General features: G+C 42.8%; 1 protein-coding gene across 4 annotated transcripts in view; it reads left to right on the top strand.

Moving 5' to 3' along the window:
• The window catches only part of LOC136438529 (zinc finger homeobox protein 3-like), a 126,131-nt gene that overhangs the window by 49,410 nt on the left and 50,366 nt on the right, over positions 1-26,355 (top strand). For 3 of the 4 annotated variants that reach the window (XM_066433339.1, XM_066433341.1, XM_066433340.1), the window contains exons 5-8: positions 7,586-7,690; positions 12,902-13,007; positions 14,728-14,883; positions 17,895-17,997. In XM_066433339.1, the coding sequence (XP_066289436.1) occupies positions 7,586-7,690; positions 12,902-13,007; positions 14,728-14,883; positions 17,895-17,997 (470 nt within the window). The remainder of the gene's footprint in view (positions 1-7,585; positions 7,691-12,901; positions 13,008-14,727; positions 14,884-17,894; positions 17,998-26,355) is intronic. The other variant, XM_066433342.1, reaches the window with a different exon arrangement.

The following is a 26,355-nucleotide window of genomic DNA, read 5'->3' as shown; positions in this document are numbered from 1 at the left end:
TTCTGTGTCACTATAAAGGGAGTTGGGATTAGAACCCGGGATCATTAGTTCATAACTACTCTAGTGAGGTACTTTATTTTTTCTGTGTCAAATTTTATGACCCTGATATTAGAGCAATAGCAAATGTTGCAAATTCTTATTTTACATTCATATTTTGTGTTGCTATAAAGGGAATTGGGATTAGAACCTAGGATCATTAGTTCATAACTACTCTATTGAAGTACTTTATTTTTTCTGTGTCAAATTTTATGATTCAATATTACAGCAATGGCAACATGGCAAATTCTTATTTTACATACATGTATATTTTGTTTCGCTATAAAGGGAATTGGGATTAGAACCTAGGATCATTAGTTCATAACTACTCTATTGAAGTACTTTATTTTTTCTGTGTCAAATTGTATGATTCAATATTACAGCAATGGCAAATTCTTATTTTACATACATGTATATTTTGTTTCGCTATAAAGGGAATTGGGAATCGAACCCATGTAGAACACATCAGGGTCAGTGGGACAGTCGTTCCTCATCGCGACGGGAAGATTCTGCACAGGGAGGAGGGGGAGGGTGACGTAGGGCCATCAGCAGCGGGTCTCATTAACCACCAAATAAAATGTCCCTGCTCCCCAAATGGACAGAAATAAATCGTGATCCCTCGCCGTGACCTGTGACCCCATCTGCGCCAAAGTGCATAAAATGCCATTTTTAATGGTGACACCCTCTTTGTGAGTCGGCCGTCGCAGCAACGCTTGCCCGATAAAGGCCTTTCTAATTACCCGCTATGCTAATAGATTTCCCCCCCTCGGGGATGGGGTTTAGCTGAGCGTGCACCATTTTTTGTTTCTTTTTAGCTCATGAAAATCCGGGGGAAAAAGCGCCCATCAGAACTGACTTAAATTATTAAGCAGGTGCGGCTTGAGGAACCCGGGGAGACGTTGGCAGATGGACTTTACTGATGACTCCCGCTGTATGTAGATGAACTAATCAATAAAATTATTCCCTTAATATGATGTAGACAATATAGATGAGGCCCCGCTTATGACATATGAATGTGGATGGAGGGTGGGGGAATATGGGGGTGCGCCGTCCGTCATAATAAACAGAATATGCCGTAAACACTCTCAGAACCTGCTCTGCTCTGACACCCCAAAATGTTTTGATTGCTATTTATTTCCAACGTGTAGATTTTCTAGGGCCACCAGCAATTTTCGTTTTTTTCTAACCGGATTTGGCGGAGAGATAACGAAAACTGGCGGAATATGAAGCCGCGACCGCCCCAGTTCTGGTGACATCTGATAGCGGCCGGGTAATAAGAATTGTCAAGTATTTTTTATTGGGCCGTTGTATGACAGGTGCTGCATTTGGGGTGATCCCGTCGCGTAATGCCGGGATGTGATCGTGTTTAGCGTGGCGGCGATAAAAACGGGACTGCGAGAGAAACAGCGGGGATGCAGGACGGGGGCATTGTGTTTATGGAAAAGAGCGGTGGATAAAGGATCACCTGTGTCTGAGGGGATGAGTGTTCATATCAGGGGTTTGAGATACCTTTTCTGGCGTAACTGCGCGTGATGAGGAAAATTACGGCCCCCACTTGTAGTCATCCAACATCAAGAAATGATAAACATCATTTACCGGGAACACATAATGTCCTACTTAATCACGTTGAAAAAAAATGTGCCAAGTACATTGTGGAAAACGTGTTGCTGAAACTAAAAGAAAGCCTAAGTCTTAAATTTGGGACAAAGTTGGTGTGGAGGAAAACTGGGTGTGTCAGTGGGAACTGGGTGGGTCATAGAAAACTGGGTGGGTCATTTAAAACCGGGTGGGTCACTGAAAACTGGGTGGGTAGTTGAAAACTGGATGGGTCATTGAAAACTGGGTGGGTAATTGCAAACTGGGTGGGTCATTGAAAACTGGGTGGGTCATTGAAAACTGGGTGGGTCATTGCAAACTGGGTGGTTCATTGAAAACTGGGTGGGTCATTGCAAACTGGGTGGGTCATTGAAAACTGGGTGGGTCATTGAAAACTGGGTGGGTCATTGAAAACTGGGTGGGTCCTTGGGAATGGTGTGTCAAGAGCAGCTGGGTACATCATGGAAAACTGGGTGTCTCAGCAAAATCTGGTTTCCCAAAGGTTGAGTAACTTTTTGTCAATCAATTTCACTCACTCGAAAACTACTGCACTTCTACATTGTAAGTTGTGTATGTTACATTTGTATGACAGTGAATATGATATTCAAACAGCTGTAACAACTTAAGGTAACGTGCAACATATGGCAGTTAGAAATATGAAAATAGAGGATGTTACTCCGTTAGGGATGCTCTATCTGTGTGACAGACATTGAATAGTTGGGACAATGCCAACATATCTCTACAGTTAACACACTTGGTTGATTTGGCACATTTGATGAGGCAATTTGTTTATTATGGATAATTATGTTTGTCATAAGTGGGATGGACAAAAGAGCAATCAGATATGCCTACTTATTGAATTGAAGAGACATTCTTAGATATTCAAAATCATAAATGATAGAAATCTGACAAATTTATGATTGATCTAGATTCTGTATTGAAACGGTATGTAAAGTGTTAGACCGAGATGTTATCAAACTGAATAGTGTTCCTTTGTCGTACAAGAGTTTGAAACTGTTCTATTTTTATGTTTCCCAGCATACTAGTTGCTGTGGGAGATGTTCTTTTGCCATGTCTGTTAACGTTGCACAATGTGGATTTCTGCCAGAACATTATTTCTAACAGGAAACTGGGGATACAGAAATGCTTTTATAAGAATGTATGGATACAGAAATACTTTTTTATTACTTTTCTAACTTCTTCTATTTGGCGTAACTTCAGATGCTGAGTTTCTAAACCCTATAAAACTAGGCCAGACCTATTTTCTGCTTAATGTAGCAATTTGTAATCGTCAAGGTTGCAAAATTGTCTTGCTTAATTGATCCTCCGCAATATGAAGGCGAATCAGGTTAATTTCCTGATGTGTGTACTGTAAAATGGAAATTGCTTTGAAGAAAAAGAAATTTGCAGAAATTTTCGCCGTAATAATAATGTTGCTATAAACACTATAATTGGCTGTTTCCACTGTGGTTTGTGGCTTTATTGTTCATAACGTTTGTTTATGCAGCAGCTATAAAACATAATTTGGGACAAAGTTATTAATGTGAGATGCACACACCCAATTCTTAATCACCGTTATGGCTAAATTTGTTATGAAGAGTATCAGAGTCTGCTTCAAATTCTGCCTCCTGAAGACCAGTTGATTTTCTGCAATTTCAGCAGTTTAGGAGGAAGTGTACATAAATTGTAGTTAAGACGAACAATTTGGTCTCATTTTGAGGTTTTTAAGGGTTTATTAGGAGTACCTAAACAATGTTTTTCCTGAATCAAGCAGACACTAAAATTGGAGTTTGAATTGTAGGATGCTACGTTTGTCAGGGTTGTGGATACTTGATAAATATCAAAGTTGCCTATTTAAGAAAATAATACATATTTCCTTTAGGGTGTTTTGTTTTCCTGAGGTTGGATATGTTTCCTTGCAGCTAGACCTAAGTCCATCTTCATTTGGCTCTGTAGATATTAGTGCTGTCGAGGACTTGCGCTTAAAAGGGCTCCCCACACATTAGTAACTAAAGGGCAATAAGTGGCTGGCATTAAATAGTATAGACTGATGTAAGGTAGATGGCATTTGCTTGTTCTGTGTTTTGGATTAAAAACGCTGCATGTTTGGTTCAGGGTATTTTTGCGGGGGATTTTAATGGCAGTGGAATTAAGCCGAGGCTTTTTCCGTGGACCTTTGTTTTGGTCGAGATTATAAGCCTAGACCTAAAAGTCAAGGTTGAAATCTTCGACTCCAGGAAAAAAGTCGATGTAGATGCTTTATTTATTCTTCTTACGTAGTGTTAGAGCGGGTTAGGGGTGTCCCTGTGGCTCAACTGGTAGCAGCCTCACAGTTGAGCTCTTGGTTACAAATTAGTTGCTAACTGGGAGACTCCGGTTCAATCCTGGGTCAGGACATCTTGGTTGGGGCTGCACCCCTCTTTGGAAAGATATACCCTGCTACTGAAACAGCCAGGAAACTTGCTGCTCTATGTTCCACCAGGCACTACAAGTGTCTAAATGAACGAACAAACCTTAGGTCTGGTTGTGTCATTTTTAAGTTCCCATTTTGCGAGGTGACCTCCTTTTGCTTGTACAGCTTTGTTAGCTTAGAATGTTTGCCCGGATTATGGACTGACAGGACAGCTTGGGCGGGGAACAAAAGTCGATCTTGAGATGCGATGTACTGAAAAAAAATTGAATATTAGATGGGGACAGCATTTTTAAAAAGATTTCTAACTGGTGACCTGCTTTTCTGACTTGTAGCTGTTCAAGTTTCGATATCGGTAGAAATTAAAGTTTACACCCGTTTTTGTCACGTCCAAAGTTCTGAGATCTGTATAATCATTATGACTGCTAATGCTGGGAGAGTGGGGAGGAAATGTGAACCTTGCACAGTAGAAAGGATCAGAACACAATTGTGGTGTAGAACCAAAGTCATTGGAGTTCTCTACTAAAGTTTGCAACCCTAACACCCGCTGTCGTTGTAAGCGTCCATAGTTCTGATATCTGTATAAGGATTATGACTGCTTTAAACGCCGTGAGAGTGGGGAAGAAATGTGAACCTTGCACAGCGGAAGGGATGTGCACACAATTGTGAGTGACAGTTCCCTTTATTACAGCCAATTGTGCCTGTCGCTGGGAATGAATGGCATCTCATTACCCCGAGATCAATTAGAAAAATAGGCTGACTCCTCTGACCCCTTCGGTATGCAAATGAGGGTTCCTGTGTAATCCTGTTGGGCGCTGGGGCCTGGTGGGATCAGCGATAAAACTGCGCTGCGTGGATGGAGGAGGGAGAGGGACAGCTGTCAAGTCATCAATCATACATGCTTGCAAATGAGGCGATTAGGGCCGGGAGAAACCATCCGTGGTCTGAAACGGGGGTGTTGAAAAGATTTTTGTGCAGACTGGAATAGAGCCAGAGGGTTAAGTTTGTGCCTTGGTGCGCACTAGTGCTGCGTACCGGGACTGTGGTACTGTACCGTACCGTAAAAACTGATTAGGTACAGGTCCAAAATACCGGATCATGAAGTACCGGTACTGTACAGATATAAATTTACACCAAGTATATGCTTATTTTGTGACTGATCTCCAGACCTCATGGCTTCATACAACACCAAGCGCGACCAAAGTGATATCTTGGAACAACGTAACTAATATGCAACAGATCGGCCATTCAGGCCGGGAGTTTTGACAGCAAGGCCAAGGGTGTTTGGCGGTAGGAAACCTAGTTGTTTTCTTTGAATAAAGATACTGACATTATTCAAGAAGTTCAGAAAAGGACATTTGATTTTTTAAACTGTTCAGGTACAGGTCCAGACCTGTACCTTAACCTCTGTACCGGTACCTGTACCTGATGCTACGTTTAGGTACGCAGCACTAGTGCGCACACATTTAGGGTGTGGACGTATTCAGGTCCCCTCATCCGTTCTCTGTTAACATTGTCCCTTTGTTTCATTTTTACATAGAAATATTCCAAAAGCCAAGAAAATGAGTTGGTGTTCCCATCTCGAGTTTTGCTCCAGCTTCAGGGAACCTCTTCCTGTAGTAACTGCCTATATTTTCCTTTGTTGCCTTTGCCAATAAGGTTATGTTTTCGATGCTGTTGTAGGTGTGTTGATAGACAGCGTAACTCACGAAGTTATGGACGGATCTGTCTGATATTTGGTATGTGTATATGTGTATGTGTTGATGAAACAAAGGCCAAGCTTAATTGTGGACCTCCTAACGGCTTTCTATGGTACTGCAGTAAAACTCCTGGTTTCATAATTTGTGTTCTAGACATGCTATGGTCCTGAATTTTTGTAGTGTTTCACCTTTCTAGGAAAGTATTAGATTGAATACTTGTGTCTGTGTGGGTAAGGGGAGTTTCATTTGCAGTGACTCTGCAAGTCTTCTCCAGTTTCACTCCATCCCCCCTTTGGCAGTAGCGGTTTACCATACCCCTGCCCACGTCTACTGATGTAAGTTGCACTTTGGTGACATTTGCACAACAAATAAAAACCAGGCAACCTGCGAACGTGCAGCGTGTCTGCGCCTGTTTGAAAAGAGGTACGTGTGCAGTGACGAGTTGACTTTACCACTTACGTAGGTAGCTTATCCCGCAACAAAGCAGAAAACAACATAAATGTCAACGATTATCAGCAGTGATTGAAGTTCTTCAGACATTTGGTTAGCAATGGAACAAAATGAGAGCTTAATCTCGCCGCAGGACTCCGTCTTTATCCACAGCTTTCCCGTGTCTTAGCATGATCTTAGACGTTAAGTATGTCTTTTGGTCCTCAATTACTTCTAAGCACCACCCTAAGGTTTTTCCTGGAAAACAAAGCAGGAGGGGAGGGCATCAGGTGCGATAATCGCCCTCCTATATTTGATTTCGTTTGTCTTTGTTTTGCAAAAGGTCAGATGTTTTCTTGCCGTCCTGTCTCCTTAGATGTTCTTCCTGGAATAGTATTGGATGATGCGAAACATTCAAAATGTGTAGGAAGTGAACTATAGCTGAAACTGCCCAAGAAGACCACTCAGGGGACTGATAAAATCTGGTCTATGTTCACAGGTGGTCACTATAGACAGGATTCTTAATGCTTGTGTCAATGGGAAAAATTATATAGAGGTCATCATCTGTACCGTTTTGGGCTAGTCTGTCTGTATTTCCGACTTTGTATGTGTGTGTGTGTGTTTCTGTGATTCCCGCACACATTGTCAGTGCTGCTGTTTTTGTCTGTGGGACTGGTAGGGATTGCAAAGCAGTGTGTGCAAAGGGGTGAAGTCTGCCATCTCCGACTGCCCTGTTTCGGAGCATTCGAAGCATGGTGCCGTCCGTAGCTTTTGTGTATATGCCACCACCACACAACTTGGTCTGTTAGTAAGGTACATCTGCACAGCTTATCAAAGCGAATCTTGTTCTCGGATGTTTTAGTTTAGATCTGATGCCTGTAATGATGCTCCTGGCAATGTAATGGTTGGGCTTAGGATCTTAATGAAAACGACTCAGAGCCCCCGCGTCCCGGTGATCTTAAAGACATCCATCAAGGGTGGGATTAATGAAGATTCATGTGTGATACCAGTTCGTGACGCTAATCCACTCAGCAGAGCTCTAATCCCTGCAGATTAGGGGGGAGTTAGTGACAGGGAGCGGCACCTGCCATGCACTGGGTCCGACTGGGTGGGGAGGGGGGTTTCCGGGCGGGATGGGGTTTTACACGGGCTGTGGTTACACACAGGGCAACCTGGGTAAACATTCTGTAGCCAATCTTTCTCTAGGGTTGCACACCGGGCAACCTGGGTTAACATCCTGTAGCGCATCTTTGAAAAGGTTGCACACTGGGTAAAAATTAGACGAAACAGCACACACTAAATCCCTTTTCATTCATGGTCTCCACCTCATTTGATGATTTTCCTGCTGGTGTTAAAAGATATCATCCATGAAAACGAAGAAACTAATGACATCTCCTGTCTTCTGTTGTTGCAGGCTGAAGTACCTGAACGTGGGGAACCCAATCCAGGTCAAGTGCAATGCCTGCGACTACTACACCAACGGCGTCGACAAGCTGCGGGCCCACGTGTCCAATCACAGGTGAGGTCAGAGGTCAACGAACCCCTGTGCACTAGCAATCGCTGATGCAAAACATTCAATATGTGTAGTTTCACTTTGCACCAAAGATGTGAGGTACAGTCAAAACTGCCCTAGAAGATCACCCAGGGGACTGATAAAATGTGGACAGGTGGTCACTACAGGTTGTTATTGGGAAAAATTATCAAAGGGACCACCAAAAAGTGGTCATATTGGCCCGGTCATTCTTATGTACAGGTCACTTGTACAGGTTTGACTACCATACACTTGCATGTGGACCACCTTTGCACTTTGACTGGCCTTGAGAAGGCTTTCAAAGGTTTGTTTCTGATTCCCAAGGTTATGAGTTTGAATGCCAAACTACCATCTTAGTCTTCACCTGTAGGGGTAGACAGTCCTTCCCTTGTCTTAGGACAGCCACTGCACACCTTCAACCTGGTTAAGAACTTGCCACTGGTCTCAAGATAAGTAGCTGTGTGTCTTTGGCTCGAATCAGTCAATTCTTCACGAAGGGCGTGGACACACTCTTTGTAAAATTGAAAATTGAGGGCATTCTCGTGATAGACTGCACATGTTGTACAGAATTTAGCTGCGTTCTTACTGAAAAGGCTTGAAAATCCTGTCGTTACGACATCAAAAACCTACTCTCATCTCAGCGGTGGATTGCTCATTACTTGACAAAGACTGGAGCTGTTCAGTCAAATATTTGGGTAAGTCCAATTTTTGTGTTGGAAATTACAGTTCAAACCTGTTCCAGAATGACTTCTACCAACATACATGAATTTTCAAGCTAAGATCAAACCTGTACAATGGCCCACCCTGCATATGTGACTTCCCAGTAAGCTTGTACATGTACTTACATCTACTTATTCACCAATGCTAAGTACAGAACTGGTGTGTTATGGGGTGGCTTAACGGTTCTGTGATGCGGACACAGATGCAGATGTATCGTTGCACATTAATGCTGGATTTGTCATGCAAAATTTGATTGACATTCCTTGATTGACATTAGAGAACGACTTTATCCTCACTTCTAACTCAAAGCGGCTCCAACAGTTTGGTCTTTACGAAATTATAATTTGCGTCGACCAGTAAATGTCAAATTAAGATCGTAAGAAGCGTTTCTTTCTCCCCCTTAAGTAACTAATACAAATGCGTTTATTGGAGCCAAATCGAATGCTAATGGAGACGGATAAGCCTAAAACATCCACCTAGATGTAAATTAAGGACGTACAGTTTTGTTTGATGTCGGGTAATAGGACGGCTTCCTGGTCTCATCGTGCCAGAATTAACGTCCATTAGGCGAATCAGCCCGTCTGTACGGATTACAGGGATTTACGTAATCACCCCGCTGTAACGGCACCTCCAACTCAGTTGTTTCCCACGTCGAGATGGTCCGTCTCCTTAGTGAGGTTTAGTGGAGTTTTGAAAATTAGTTGGTAACTTCTTAGTGAGCTTTAGTGGAATTTTTGGTTCGGCACCTTTTCCAGAAAAGGCTATACCATAGTAGAAGTTTAACTTAAAGCACACTGAAGCAGTTGTTTGGCAACCAGTTATCTGCTGGTACAGCTTTAGGCAGCAGGGAGAAGGTTAAAGCTTTAATGGCAGCTTCAACTGAGTTGTTGCTCACGTCATGATGGTCCATCTCCTTTGTGGACTTTTGAAAAGTTTTCTTTGGGTAGCTTTTAAAGAAAGTGTTATACATTTGTGGAAATTTCAAGCAGTAACTGCTACTACAACTCAGTTGTTGATTACGTTGTGGTGGTTTGTCTCCTTTGTGGAGTTTTGAAAAGTTTTTGATCAAGTAAATTTTTTTCCGAAAGGCCTAAACCTTTTTTGGAGTTTAAAGCTGTCCAGTATAGCTCCAACTCAGTTGTTGCCCATGGTCCTTTGTGAGGTTTTGTGGAATTTTAAAAAGTTTTTGCTTGACTGAGTAGCTTTTTAAATAAGGCCTAAAAGACGTTTGTGGTTGGATAGCTTTAAAGACAAGAAAATAAAGCCAAACCTGTACAAGTGACCACCTTTGCGTAAAATAAGACCACCTGGCCAATGTGACCACTTTTCGGTGGTCCTTTTGTTAATTTACACAAGCAATAAGAATCCTGTCTATAGAGACCACCTGTCCACACAGACCAGATTTTAACCGGTCTCCTGAGTGGTCTTCTTGGGCAGGTTTGACTGTATAGCAGTTGCATGCTGTCCCAGCCTGCCTTCACCTCACAGGACTCCACCAGGCGTACATATACATGTCATCAGCTCTTGCATAATACAACATACCAGACTTAATACTGAATCTCAGCAATGTCGTAGATTGAAATTCCAGGGTCTTTGTGATATCGTCATTACTTGTCTGGAGAATTCCATTGATGTTCGGAGGAAAATTTTACTTAGTCCTCGCCGAGGCCGAATATAAATGAATAAAGAATTTGAGATAGTTTCTTTGATATGCAGCTTTTGAACGCCTCTGAAGTATCGCCAAATTAGTTGTTGTTTTTCAATGCTGTTTTAACTCGTTCAAACAAACAAGAAAGCAAGCCTGCATGCATAGTTTCATTCAGTTGGTAGCATTTATACTACCATACTGAGACCAGTCTTGCTATACTGAAGTTAAGTCTGGACCCTAACTACAAAACTGAAAAGTAGGGTACAAGCAACCGAGATGAGAGTACTGCGGCTCATCTTTGGAGTTACCAGAAAGGATAGAATCAGAAACAAGGTCATTCGCCAAACACTGTCCGTTGAGCCCATACTGGCATTAGTTGAAAGAAATCAACTGAGATGGTTTGGACTCCTGCACAGAATGCCAGAGGACAGAGATGTAAAAAGAATCTTCAACTGGACACCTAAAAAGAAAAGGCCAGCAGGCAGATCAAGAAAGAGGTGGCTAGACCAAATCGTTGAGATTACTAGAAGAGAAGAACCAAACTTCCAAGTAGTGAAGAAAATGGCTGAGGATAGAGCAGTATGGAGAGAGTTCACCATGAGGCTTACAACTTACAGGCCATTGGCCTAAAAGCGTCAGGGTGAGAAGGTAGCAAAGGTCTTTATACACAGCAAGTCTCAGTTGAGCTCCTGGTGCCAAATAGTTGGTAACCTGGAGACCCTGGTTCAAGCCCTGGGATCAGGACATCTCAGTTGGGGCTGCACGTACTTTCGGAAGGAACATAAAATGGTGGTCCCGTGTTCGAGCTGCCTCAAATGGCTAGCAACTCCTCCCTGTAAAGATACGCCCTGCTACAGAAACAGCAAAGAAACTTGCTGCCTTTTGTGCCACTAGGCACCACAGGGGTCTGTACGAGCCAGGTACTCCCTAGTAAGAAGCCTGTCCTTGTCCAAGGATAATAAAACAGGCTGTTGCTTTATAAGTGCTTGCTTCGTCACATCAATCTCTACTCGCTGTGCACTGTCATACGACTAATCTTTTAATGGTATCTGATGCTGATACACGTACAGAAGAAGTGTAAAACTTGGTTGGAAAGTTGCTGTGAAGGACAGGAAAGATACAGTGAAGTTTGAGGGATAAGATTTTCATTATTTTCTTTTCCAACTGTAATGATAATAGTCAGTTCTTGTCAAAGTGCTGTATTCCTCTAAATGATGTTCTCAAAGGAAAAGTGTAACTGTTTCAAGTGTTTGAAAAGCATGGTGAAAAGAAAGATGGCAAGGTGCACGTAGTCTTGTGGTTAGGATGGTTGACTTGAGATCGGATCAAAGGAAAAGTGTAACTTTGGCACTTAACACGACTTTCCTCACTTCACTCAGGTGTAAATGAGTACCTAGCTCATCTAGGGTTAGGGACGTCCCTCGGATAGGACGTTAAATGGAGGTCCCGTGTTTGGGGAGAGCAACACCCCGCGCACGTTAAAGAACCCACCACACCTTTCGAAAAGAGTAGGGGCATGCCCCGGTGTGCGATGGACCAAATCTTACAGTCCGGTCTGGGATGACATCTTGAAAAGGTGATAGTTCACCTGTTATGTCAATCCTTCCACAAAAAAAAATGTGGTAAATCGAAATAAATAAATAAAAATAAATCGGAAGGTTGTGGGTTTGGTTCCCAGTGTTGTGCTCTTCGGAAAGGGACTTTACACCTATTCCTCAAGCGACTCAGGTGAAAACGAGTACCTAGCTTTGGTTAGGGACGTCCTCTTGGATGGGACGTGAAGCTGTAGGTCCCATGGATGATACGAGCCACACCTCAAAACACGTCAAAGAACCCACCACACTTATCAAAAAGAGTTGGGTTCCATCCAGGCAAGAGTGGATCAAACCTTGCAGAAGGTCTTACTCAGCTGTACAAAACAGTTCTGTTACACCCAAAGAGTTTACCAGTTATGGAAACAAAAACAAAACAAGTCAAGTTCGAGTAAGATTTTTATCCTTGCCCAACGGTAATGAAATTGGCCTGCCCCCGTCTAAGTGGTGAGTGTTTGACATGAATCTCAGGCTCGCAATGTTCTGCTGTATGACTAAACTTTTAATGGGACCGGTGGGAGTGGGTGGATCCGAGTGTTGGCTGGACTCGTGGGTGGATCCCAGGCATATCAACGCCAGTGTCAGACATTTACGTAGACGTCGCGGAGAAGAAAGGCTTTATTTGATTACATTTTTGACGTTGGAACATGGGATATTGGAAGACAGAAACTCTGGCTACATAGCCAGCATACATGTAGCTGCTTTTTGGTAGTACAATGTATAAGCATTGAAAATTGAAAAGAAGGCTCTAAGAAATAGTTTGTCAGAATATTTTTATGCCAGAGTGTCTTGAGGAGGAACCTCTTCCTTGACTGATTCCATTTTTTTCATTGTTAGAATTTGTGATGCTAAGATGATTTAGAGGCTGGTTTTATATGCATGCATCAAGCCCTTATGTTTCTGATTTTACAACTTTTTTCCCTCACATTACTGTCATAAGTCCAGTTTTAAGTTCTTCAATGCTCAGGCTTTCCTTTCCTTGTTTCAGGCATTAGATCTGGTGCTGTTTACTGTATGAGTCTTGCTCTCTGGTTCTTTAGTCTGTATAACGCAAACTCCAGCTGTCCGGGGATTTCTGTCCCCTCTCCCTTGGGCGGCTATGCGGTTACAGGGCAGCAAGCCGTTACAGGAGCTTGATTGAGTTCAGGCTATCTGGTTCTTATCATATACATTATGTTACCTAAGAAGCATAATATTATTTATTTCTTCATTTGACAATCTTTTCTTCCCTCGCTCCAGGCACGAGACCAGCCTGAAGTTGTTCAAACACCTGCAGAACGCTGACATCACCGTAAACTCCGATTCCAAGTTCTACCACTGCAGTATGTGCAACTACTCCAGCAAGGTAAGCACAGACACTTCTTCCCAAAATAATTTCATCAGGGGACCAAATATACAATCTGGTCTATGTGGACAGGGGGTCACTATATACAGGACTCTTAATGCTTGTATCAATTGAAAAATTATCTGACCACCAAAAAGTGGTCACAAATGCATGGCCAGGTGGCCGTTTTGAAGAGGTTGCCACTAGTAGTGGTTTGACTTCATCTATATCAATGGTCAATGGGCCTTATGTGGAGGTGGCCACTTGTACAGGTTTGACTGTGTGATCTTTAAATCATACATGTACGATGCACCAATAACAACAGTCCTGTCAAGCGTGCATTGTTGCATAACAGTCCACCATAAGTAAGATGAAGTCAGAGATACAGTGAGAGGTGAACATATTGTTCCCTTAATGACAAAGAAAGGTGTCCATATTGTTTTGCCTGCCAGCCTTTTCCTTGTCTCGGAGGTGGTAGGATCGCGAAAGGCTTGTCATCACGGCCGGTATCAGCTGGCGTTATGAAAGGGGCCTTATTACTCTGGTTAATTCAGTCTTTGATCTGTTCATCAGGGTTTCAAACGTTGCCAATTTCCTCACGCTTTTTGATCACTAACAGCAGGCAGGTCTGATACCCTAATCAGTTTACCCTACTCATCATTCTCCTGGTGGAAACAAACTCTGCTAATGAACGCGCCAGAAGGTACGAAACTCTGTAACCAAGACCCGGAGTTCTGAATGGAGTTTAAACTGTAAAAGCCAAGTGACAATAAATTGGACTTACCCAAATTTTCGACTGAACAGCTACAGTCTTTTTCAAGGAATGAAGCAGCCACTGCTTCAGTCGAAAATTTGGGTAAGTCCAATTTATTGTGTAACAGTTGGCTTTTACAGTTTAAACTCCATTCAGAATGACTTCTACCAACACAGATGAACTTTCAAGTGAAGACCCGGAGTTAATGCTTCCATATCTATTATCATCAGTTAGAAAGTATTAGGGCTCTTGAAACTGGGCAGCAGTCATCAGACTGTTTGAGCAGACTCTTTTAAGGCCTCAACTTGGCAAACATGTAGTAGTGAGGTCACTAAAGGTGCTTCCATAGTATCATACGAGATAAAGTGTTAAGGCTCTTAAAACTACAGGTACAACTGTAGGTGGCAAGCATTTGGCTGTGGGAGAAGATTCTTTTTAGGCCTAAACTTGGCAAAAATGTAGTTGTAAGGTAACTGACTTAAGGTGTTGAAAATACGTAGAAAATGGCGAAGCTGAATGTGATCCAGCATGTTCGCTCCATGAAGCACTGAATATGTGTTTGTCTATTAGGCAGTCTTGTGATATAAACAAACAAACAACTTTCCATTTTCCCACGACTTTCTCCAGGCGAAGTTGAACCTGATCCAGCATGTTCGCTCCATGAAGCACTTGCACTGTTGTGTTAGTATGGGTAAGGGTGTGAAGTCTGCCATCTCTGTATGGGTAAGGGTGTGAAGTCTGCCATCTCTGTATGGGTAAGGGGGTGAAGTCTGCCATCTCTGTATGGGTAAGGGGGTGAAGTCTGCCATCCCTGACTACCTCATGTTTGTACTCTCCAGGCGAAGCTGAACCTGATCCAGCATGTCTGTTCCATGAAACACCTGCACTGATGTGTTAGTATGGGTAAGGGGGTGAAGTCTGCCGTCTCTGTATGGGTAAGGGGGTGAAGTCTGCCATCTCTGACCACCTCATGTTTGTACTCTCCAGGCGAAGCTGAACCTGATCCAGCATGTCCGCTCCATGAAACACCTGCGAAACGAGAACCTGCGGAAGCTGCAGAAGGAAGAGAAGGGGGAGGGGGGCGGCGGCGACGACCTTGCCGATGTCTTCTCCATACGGGACGGGGCAGACACCGAGTCAGCTGTGAGTAGTGCTTTTTTTTTTGTTTTTTTTTTGTAGTTTTTTTTAGCCAGGGTAACACACGCACAGCGGACTAGCCTCCTGCTGTGGAGACTTGCACAAAGTTGTGCGGCCCAAGGGCTGCGGATCAGAGATGGGCGCCGCCATAGGCTCCACCAAGTGGCGCGGGAGGACTTAAACTGAGCCAGGGTGACATACTCAGTCACAATAGGGGTCCGTTTTATTTTACATTGAGGTCCTGTTTGTCACGACTTGATAGTCCTTTCTTTGCCAACCACTCAGTTCTGTCTCCAGATTTAGATGTTTTCCTCCCCACTCATTGGGAGCCCATGTAGTTCATTTTCGTTGGTAAATCAGCCATTTTAAGCTTATGAAAATATGTTTTTCATCAATTTTATGTCATGAAAAATTCAGCTTTTCGGGACGGATGGGTGAAATTTCATTTCTGTCCTAAGAAGCAAATCTCCGTCTTGGGACGGAGGGACAGGTCCTGGAGACAGCCCCGGTATTACAATATATCTTACAAATCAGCTGCAATGCTGTACTCCCAACATCCTGGAAGCATTACCAGCTCTGTGTTTATTGGACCCCTTCCAATAAAGATGTGAGACTAGAGTAGAGTAATGAACATGCTCAGCATACCGTTAGAAAGGTCAGGCCCGTATTAAAACTATTTTGGGCTCGATTTTTGCAAAGGCTGATATGCATATGGAAATAGCCGACATCCTCTTTGAATGTCAGAAATATTTAATGCAAATAGTGCGGTAGACTGATTTGGATATCCTCCTATATATATAAATGTTACCTTTTTTTCTTTTTGTATGTGTGTATGTTTGTATGTACACATATGCCGTTATGTAATTATTCCTATCGGCTATTTTATCGCAGTTTCAAAGTTGGCAGTTCCTGGTTATGGGAGTGATGTGCTTGTTTTGGAAAGAAATTTTAATTGCGGCCTTGTCAATTTTATTCCTTTGTTGTCAGATTTCCCTGCATCATTTTTTTCTAAGCCTCCTTCCACAGAATAGTACCAAAATGGGGGATAACTACAGTTTGTAGACAAGATACACATTTCAGGGCTCGAAATACTGGGTGCATGTGCACCCAGTGCACCCAATTTTGGAGCTGTGCACCTAATTTTTTACTGTGGGTGCACTGGTGCACCCAAATATTTTCGTACAGTTTATTGTGTAAAGGTATCACTGCACACTAGTAGACAGCATATTCTTGACATCTAAGTGTAAGAAAATAATACAATCTTTGTTGTAGTACTTGTTTAAGATGTTGGTGTTAGAATTTGAGTTAATTTCGATTTTGAAAGCTTCAAAACTGCGTCCCGAGATCGCGTGCCAAACGCGCATGGACTTCCTGGTCCGGGTTGCAACACTGGACAAGAGAACGCTGACTTCCTTTCGTTCCCGGGCTCTTCACAAGTTACATGATCAAAACATGACGTCCTTTGTTTCGGGAATTTCCGACACTTTCTGGGATAACTTCGGGGACGAGAAAAATGTTAAATTCGTGTATTTCCGTCTTAACCTCGCTAATCTCCACTGTCATATCGTCACTGTCTGCGGGTCGGCAAAATTCGGCTTTAGATTTCCCGGATGTTCATACCGTCTCAAACATGTCGAAGCAAATTTCCTTGTTGCGATTTCTTCAAGGCTGGAGGTCAGGGCATGAGCCTCACAGAAGCGACGATAGCGGTCCTTCAAGCCCTGGTGATTCCAGCAATGAAGCTGATAGCCAGGAAGGACAAGAAGCACCACCTTGCCAGCCAGTCGAAGGAGAAACATCCAGTTCTTCCGCCGAGGCAGAGGGGGAGGGGGGCGCCTTTGAAGAAAACAATAACATCGCCGGACCGTCCACGGTGTCACTTCCCCCGGAAACGGAGTCCGAGTTGGAGTCGGCGTTGGACTCGGAGTCAGAAGAAGAAGCGGACGGCGATTTTTCGGAGACAGAAGAGACTGCCAAAAGACCAAGGCTTTCCGAGAGGCTTTTTTTGAATATCACCCAGTAATCTTTTAAATATAATGCTTTCCTTTATTTCTTCCGTGGCGTTGATTTTTTCTCTTCACCGAGGTCGATGTTTATAACGCGCTGGGACCCTAATTCGTCACTAGTTAGTCTTATTGAAATTTTATCGAGAAAATGAATGCACCACAGTAATTTTGTACACATATTTAAAAAAAAATATTTACTTTGATTGATGATTGATAAATACACTTTTCATGCGAATTATTTTTATTTTTACTTTATTTTTATGGTTATTCCTGTTTTTGACTTTGCAAGTAAAATTGAAAGCGTATCCCAATAATCACAGTGACCAATATTTATTTAGAAATGTAACATACCATTGTTTCATAAATACAACGGAAATTATATATCTTCTAATTTTATTACATTGACAACTTTTTTGACTTTTGAAAATTGTCCGTAAGCTGAAAAAAACATTCCATGAAGACTTTCCTATCTATTTTGTTTGTAAATAACGAACAGCAGGTCTAGTATGTCATGGAAAAAAATGTCCAATTTTTTCTAGGATGAAGGAAAGGTTTGTGACTAGGTTTTGCTTACAATAGTTACATTCTACTTTATTTCATGTGGTGCACCCAAAAATTTTTTGGTGCACCCAATTTTTTAGGTTGGGTGCACCAGTGCACCTATTCTCAAAGATTAATTTCGAGCCCTGCATTTGTACAAATTGGAAATGAGAAGCACTTTTAGTTCGGTTTTGATGAGAAATTGCAAAAAAAGAAGCAAACTTATAATGTGGAAATCTACATCATTTCAGGCTCTGTATTATGAGTCACAGAAAATGGAAACAATGATAATAATAATATGATGATAATAAAAATATGGTATTTTTAGCCCTGCAAATAATGACAAGAAACAGATTGCCACAAAATTAGTTTCGGTGGAAACACTTCAAAGCTGTGCCTCAAAGGAAACAGGTAAACAGATTACAATTTCTGTTCCTGCAAGATTTCTAATTTCCGTTCTTCCCCCTCCAGAAGGAGGGAAAAGACGGGGACCATCCAGAAGCAAAAGACGAGCAGCGCCCCCACAAGGATGGAGACGGTACTGCACCGGCAGACAAGGCCCACACCTCAGAAGGTAGGTCTTGAGTTGTCCACACACAACACGAGCCATTTGCACCTCTGTCCACAACGAATTCCCACCTCGACATATTCCCGCACTGACGGATGCACGCGTTCATACCGAGTGCGTTCGAGCGCCGCGGAACCCTAAGTTCCCCGTGACCCGACCTGACCCCGGGTTGACCTTGGACGTGCGAGATACATATTGATTGGCGGAGGGAGCGGTCTCTGTCGGGGTAGGGTTGTCAGGGGTGTGATAATTCTGGCACATGCCTGACATTCCTGCCAGTGGAAGTGGGTCGAGCGGACTCGCACACACTCTCGGGGGGCGCTCTCTGTGGAAGGGAGAGCCTCGTGTTTGAGTGACGTGTGTGTGTGACAGTATGTAGGGGTGGGATGTATATAAAGTGTCCCACCAGGATTTGGTGTATGCTTTGTAGGAGAGGGTAGAGTTGAATAGATTCACACGAATGTAAGGGACACCGGGTCACTCTCTATGGAAGGGAGAGCCTCACGTCTGAGTGACGTGTGTGTGTGACAGAAGGATTTGGTGTATGTTTTATAATAATAATAATAATAATAATAATAATAATAACTTTATTGCACAACAATTGTACAAGGTACAGAGTATGGCATTCACTGGTACATAGATAACATTCTACTAGGCTAATCCGTCTATCTTATACAATATGGTGTACTAGTCTATCTTATACAATATGGTGTAGTAGTATGGGATGACAATGGGATTTTACAATTATTGGAGGAGTTTCTTACGTCTAGACATTCTTTGATATATTTCCCAATGTAAGAGAGGGTAGGTAAGGATAGATTCACACAACTGTCAGGGACACAGGGTCACTCTCTGTGGAAGGGAGAAGCGCATCTTTGATTGACATGTTGGATTGGATATACAGGGTTGTTCAAGTCAAGTCAAGTCAATTTCCAGCATTTGGTGTATGTTTCATGAGAGAGGGTAGGGTGGATTCACACACTGTCAGGGACACCGGGTCACTCTCTGTAGATGGGATAGGCTCATCTTTGAGTGGCGGATCTGTTTGACAACCTGGCCACTCCCTGTGAGAAGAAGACTGGCTCACGTTTGATTGACATGTGTGTGTCACAACTGGGATTGGATGCAGACCGTTTTTCCAGCATTTGGTGCATGTTTTGTCATAGAGAGGGTAATGTTGGATGGACATGTGCACTGTCATGGACACTTCTGTTGAGGGGTGAAACTCAAGTTTGATTGACAGTTCTCCATGACAAGAGGGGTTGGTGTATGTTCTGTTAGAGAGGGCATGACACTCTTCTTGGACGGACCCTTTGTTCAGGGGCAATATGCCTTTCTCTGTGACTCACGACTGAGTGACAGTTCTCCATGACAACAGGGCCACCCCCAGTTGCTTGGAGAAGCTAGTTTTTGATTGAAATGTCTGTGTGACAGGTGTTTTAACATCCAACAGGGATTACACTGGTGTACAGATCTGGGTTCTGTTGGTGATGGTAGGCTAGGATGGGCACACTGTGGATGGGAGAGGTTAAAGACATCCAGAGCATTTTATGAGGCTTGAAACTTGAATAAAAGAACTCCAATTTCTACTCATTCCTACACATAATAGGTTTCAATAACACTCTACCATTACATATCAAAATTAAATGAGCGAAGATACAATGTCGTTGTGTGGTGAGAACTGATAGAAAATCCAAGCCCTAATAGACTGATCCTGACTGGATGTTATGCATGGAACGAAAAGCATTACTATACCACATTACTTAAAGCCAGACACCTGCAGTCTGTACAAAAAAAACTGCAAGAAAATGTTCATTTTCCCAAAGAAAAGGGATGGTTACAAACTGATAAAGCCCTGAAGGAGAGAGAATTATATAAATAGCCATTTATACATCTGCATGTATCTTTCTCACACTGAACGACAGAAAACAAATCCTTCCAGAACATTGACACTTTTCACTGTTGTGTACAATCAATTATAGAGTTGACAATTGCTGCCTTTGATCTGAAAAATTAAGTGCCTCTAAGGTTTCATAAAAAGATAGCTGTGTTTTGGAATTTTGTATGTGAGACTGGACAACAGGCAACAGAGTGGCATAGCCTGTCTAGGATGAATACGTTGAGTTAGACTCATCTCTCGTGCTTCCAGAGAAACCCCTTTAAGTTTAATGGTTTACCATTGCTTAGCTGTTTGCCAAATCTTGCTCATGAGTGTCACTGACAAGTAGTAGTGGATGCTACTTATAACGTCCGACCATTTCCAAAATCACATCCAGTTGCTTGAGTAACCGCTTTTTGGTGCGTTTCTGTGATGTATTGTAAAAATTGAATTTCTTGGTTTCATAAAAAGATGGCGCTGCATTTTGGCATCTTGTTTGTGACAGTGGACACTGGCCATATCCCGTCCAGAATAGATACGTTAAGGCTTGTCTCTCTGTGGATAATTTGTGTGGTTGAAAAGGTGCCAGGCGCCGTGCCCGAGGTGTTGGGAAGTGCTTTGCTACTGGAGTGATGGATTCGGCCAACTCACAGAAATGTATTCATAACACTCTGCTGATGCTGCTGTTTCCTGACTAGCTTCAACCTGCTGAAAATCATCTTCTTGTGGTCTGAAAGGTTGAGTCAAAGTAAGAATATTCAAGGGGTGTTGCTGTCCACACGGATGTCACTATCACTAATAATTATTTATAAATGTAATTGCAAAAGACTCTCGGTTGGATGACATTGAAGATTTTTTTAGATATGTTCATATATGTCTTTTCTGAGGACATTGAACAGAGAAATAAGTGTTTATGTGGTGCTGATGACAGTGGATTATGTGGAGTTAGAGTTAATGATTTCTGCTATTCACAGAAAAAAGGGATTTTTTTTGGTTAGATGGACACTGATTTTTTAGAGAGTGGACATTGTGAAATCTTTGGAGTCGGTCACCTGGGGGTGCTGATACATGTAGTTGCTTGTATTTAGAGAAAATATTAAGTTCCTCGGTTGAATTAAAGGTCCATTTTCTGAGAGTGGACATGGTGAAATCTATGGAGTTGGTCACCTTGGGCCCATCTTGATGAGAATTTGTGTGCTTTAATAGAAAATTCTGTGGTCATAGCTGATAGTTCTTATTAAGTTTCTTGGTTAAATGAATAGATATTGCGTTTTCTGAGAGCGGACGTTGTGAAATCTCGGGAGCTGGTCACCTTGGGCGCATCTTGATGAGAATTTGTGTGCTTTGATAGAAAATTCTGTGGTCATAGCTAATAGTTCTTGAAATGAATAAATATTGCATTTTCTGAGAGTGGACGTTGTGAAATCTCGGGAGCTGGTCACCTTGGGCGCATCTTGATGAGAATTTGTGTGCGCTGAGGAGGTGCCAAGCGAGCTGACAGCAGGTACTTTGCGGCTGGAGTGATGGCTGTGGAGGACATATTCATTACCGGGTGCTTCTGCCGCTTTAATGCACCCGTCCCGACTTATTCCGATCAAGTTCCTGACACCGCGCTCACCCCACGCTCCGTCATCGCGCCTTAAATGTGCCGGCCCCGCGCGCAAATGTTGCATGACGCCGAACACTACGGCCCCGTCATTAGCGAAACCGCCCGCCGGAATGTCATCAGAGCATATGGTCCTCGGAGAAGGCCCGGCTCTAATTAGCTGACCCAAGGTCACCGAGTGGGGCGGATTGACCTCTTGACCCCCGTGCGCTGCCGCTCTCTCCCCTCCGTAATGAGCACTTTGTCTGAATTAATTATTCCGCCGGTGCTTAGGGTCTCTGCCGGCACCCACCATTTACCCCCGGGTGAAGTATTCGCTGGGGAGAATAAAACCAGGAACATGCAAGGTGACCGAGAGAAAATTTCTCCGCTGCCCTATCTCAGAAGTTTTTGGATGGTAATTTTGCTTCTGCAAAGAGCGTGGATGACACTGTTGGAATATCAAAGATGATATCAGAGAATAGCATAGTAGAATGTTTTAGAACGGTTCAAATCCTTTGTTATTATTATCATTTTTGTTGTTATACTAAAAACTACAAGATGCAAGGTGACCAAGAAAAAGTTTTCGGGCGGTAATTTTTTTTTTTTCAAAGTGCTTGGATGACATTGTAGGAGTATTAAAGCTCATATCACAGAATAATGCTGTAGAATGTTCTGCTGTATTTTATTCTTTATATTACATGTAGATGCTAATTCTTCTAGGCAACACCTATTTGGTATCTTGCTTAGTGACTCATGGTTATTGGCAAGACAAGAGAACACCACCTTTTATGTTAAGAAATGGGAAAATTTCTTAAATTTTTTTTATGACGTGAGAAAAAACATGTTATGCCATTTATGATAACCATACTTGTCTATGTGTCGTAACAAAAGTGCATTTGTACTTGCAATACGTCAACATATTAGGCAACCAGAACACAGGAATAGCATTGCTTCTGCCCGCCCCATCCAGCAATATATATAAGTATGAATGTTCTGAAAGTTTTAAGTGGCGAGACTTCATCAGACCACTTTCGATGAAATATTCAGAGACAGGGAAATTAATGGGATGGCCGCGGTCCAATTGAGCCGAACGCATGGCTTAAAGCGTCCGTCCTCGAGCCCTAATTCCACGGTCATTATCAGCAGACATGGACTTAACTCACATGGAGTATTTACCTGGGGCTGGTTCATGCTGCATCTACTGCCATGTCTGTAGGGTCCTGGTGGAGTGGAGAGCAGGGCTGTCTCCAGGACCCGGCCCTCCGTCCAGGGATGGATATTTGCTTCTTGAATGTGATGCAGAAACATCCCATCCTTAAAGGAAACCCAAGCATATTTGGGCCCGAAAATTTTGAATTTTGAAAGTCTATTTATTTAGTCATTTCTGTTGATGATTAGTTCAAACAACACTATCACAATGTATATAGCGATGTCCATGTGCTAAAATACGCTGTCGTATTGATGTGAGAACCCACTGAAAATCGGCGCCGGGGTTTTTGTAGGCTTGTGAAACTAAGGGGATCATTGTAGGGCACGTTTTGGCGTGGTTTTAAAATGCTCAAAGTAAGAAGTTGGTTCATGCTGCATCTACTGCCATGTCTGTAGGGTCCTTGTAGAGTGGAGAGCTTGGCTGTCTGCAGGACCCAGCCCTCCGTCCAGGGACGGATATTTGCTTCTTGGAACGGACAAACATTTCACCCCATCCGTTAAAAAATGTCTGAAATGAAATTGATAGAAATGTATTTTCGGAAGCTTACAATGACAGATTTAACAATGAAAAATGATAACATGGGCTTTCAAAAAAATGGGCCAAACACACAAAAGATTAAAGCCACAGATAACCCTGATGAAGAATATGAATATATTTTAGGAGATATGAGGTAGAATTGGATTTATGAAATGAAATTACAACAATTAGTATACAATTTACAAAGGCTTACTTTCCCCAGTAGAAATCGGAATTGATTGGTACAGTATTTAGAAGACTTCGTCAAGAGAGTCGTTAATTAGTTTTAACTAGGAAATATTCAAGGCTACTTGATTTATAAAATCGTAAGTAGGAAAAGTGAACATCAATCTTTTTCTAAATTTCTGATTCCGAATTTGCACCAAGTATAGTTTCATCACTACTTCATACATTTCCAACAGAGATGCTGGATAGCATGCGGTTCAGTTGTTAGTGACCCCGATTTGGGACCTAAGGGTGAAGAGTTTCTACATAGCGTCAGTCCATCTTGTACAAATGGTAGTTCTAGAATACCATCCTGTAAGCAAATCCTGTAAGCAAACACTGAAGAAACACAAAGTACATTTTATTTTACCATGTGGAAGTGACAGTAGTGGGTGTTGACAAGAGTATGGTATATCTTATTAATTATTTTCTTTTTGTCTCGCCATACACTTTCACCTTTGCTTTGTTTATAAGGATGTTGCACTTTTCTTTTGTTGAATAGCTGGAAAATGGCAGATTTTGAAATACAATGTATGTACATTTTATTTTAGCCTGTGAAAGTGACAGAGTATGCTTTGACAAGAGCATGGTATCTCTTATTAATTATTTTCTTTTTGTCTTGTGATATACTTTCACTAGCTTTGCTCACAAGGATAGTTCATTTTTTGTTCGTTGAATAGATGAAAATAGCAGATTTAGAAATATGCACACTTTATTTTCCCCGTGGAAGTGACTGTGTGCTGACAGAGTAAACGTACCCGTACGGCGGTGCCTCTCTCATGGCCGGGTCATCGCCGGTCCAACTCACCCGCTTGTTTGCTTAATCTGGTCGCCAGATTTTTGCTCCAGCTCTTTAATTCCTGCAGACACTTCCCCATTTCCTTTTCATCAAGCAAAAAGGTAGCGGGGTGCCCACTATAATTATTCTGGCCAGATTAAGCTCATTCAAGTGAAGGCTGCACGTGCAAAATTAACAGCGTTTAATTGCAAAGAACCCTTGGCGGACCACAATTCAGTTCAAGTGTTAATATAGTAAATAGAGTGTGGATATTAGGTGGGTGCTAAATGTAAATACACGGCCCTAGGTCGCGCCAGGGTCACTGCTTCCACCCCAATCAACCGATGTTTGTTAATGCGTCTGGGTAAAACTCTGGGTAAACTTTCGGCGCTTCCGCCCGGGCGCATTTCTGATTGCAGTTTCGGTTGGGGGAGGGCGGTTTTGGCGGGGGCTCGCTCCTCGCTTGTGTCGCCCTAGGGCTTTGTACCTAAACCCTGGACCTGTACAATGTACCTGTAAATTGTTAAGGTACAGGTTTGAACCCGAGCATCAAGTGCACCAGTCCTGTTCCCATACAAGCTAAAGCACTACATCTAGTGGACACCTTTTATTTTAGACGAAAGATAATAGGTAAATTGTGTGTCAAAGATGACATCTTTACAATCTTGCACTTGAGAATTGAGAAAACTTTTTCTTGAAATTAGAAAATGCAAATCCTCATACAAAGATGACAAATGTACCACAAAGACAAGTGGCTACATCATGTATAACTTAGAATTGAGAAAGGTTATGTAGGTCCAGGTCCCAGTTCTAATTGTCTAGCTATATACCTCCCTAACCCTATCAAACCCCCCCCCCCCTTCTTGGAGGAGCTTCGATGAGCTGTTCATGTCATGTGAAATATGAAGGCAGGTTAGGGTTAGGTTCGGACTTTTACCTAAACTACTGTACCTGTACCTGAACCTGGAAATTGTTATGGTACACATCCCAATGGCCCCCTCCCCCCTTGTCTTGGTAAGGTTAATGATCTTCTAGTGTTGTGTGAAGGCGGGTTATGGTCAGGGTTAGTACCTGTACCTCAACCTGTACCTCAACCTGTAAATTGTCTAGGTACACATCCCTATGCCCCCCCCCCCCTCTTCTTGTCGTGGGTAACGTTGATGATCTGCTCATGTTGTGTGAAGTGTGAAGGCAGGTAAGGGTTAGGTCTACCTCAACTACTGTACCTGTACCTCAATCTATAGGTCCTGTACCTGTACCTGTCTACTGTACGTGTGCCTATACCTCAACCTGTACCTGTACCTGACTACTGTACCTGTGCCTATACCTCAACCTGTACCTGTACCTGACTACTGTACCTGTGCCTATACCTCAACCTGTACCTGTACCTGACTACTGTACCTGTGCCTATACCTCAACCTGTACCTGTACCTGTACCTGACTACTGTACCTGTACCTGTGCCTATACCTCAACCTGTACCTCAACCTGTGCCTCAACCTGTGCCTGACTACTGTACCTGTACCTGTGCCTATACCTCAACCTGTACCTGTACCTGTACCTGACTACTGTACCTGTACCTGTGCCTATACCTCAACCTGTACCTGTACCTGAACCTGAACCTGGAATTTGTTTAGGTAAACATCCCTATGCCCCCCCCCTCTTCTCGTGGGTAGGGTTGATGATCTGTCGTGTCGTGTGAAGCGTGAAGGTGGGTTAATGCCATCCATTCGCGGGGGTGACGGGGGTCGAGGCGAGGTGCGTCGTCGCCCGCAATTTGCGCGACAGGAAATGGGGGAAGGATCCGCCGCTCCATCCGATGTGCGAGGCACTAGAAATCATCGCGGTAATGGCCGTCAGAAAGGGTTGCTCTAATGGGGCAGGTGGCTGCGCTTGCCCTGACAATTGCCCCGTCTCCCGACGTCTCGGATCCATTTGGTACCAACCACCTCCGCCGAGTCTTCCGCGGAAGATTACTTAAGACAATTTTAGACGACTTCTGGAGTGTCTTTGCATCCTTGCACAGTTTGGAAGAGATTAAATGTTCTATGGCGTCTTCCTGTGTATGTAAGACTTGGTGTAATTAGTGTTAATGTGTTACAGCAATTATGCTGCTTTTTAATGTGAGGTGGTTTTTATCCAGTTCGATATTATGAAGTGAAGTATGCAT

The sequence above is a fragment of the Branchiostoma lanceolatum genome, chromosome 7 (assembly GCF_035083965.1).
Source record: "Branchiostoma lanceolatum isolate klBraLanc5 chromosome 7, klBraLanc5.hap2, whole genome shotgun sequence".
In the NCBI taxonomy this organism is placed as follows: Eukaryota; Metazoa; Chordata; class Leptocardii; order Amphioxiformes; family Branchiostomatidae; genus Branchiostoma; species Branchiostoma lanceolatum.
This window is presented reverse-complemented; position numbering and strand designations above follow the sequence as displayed.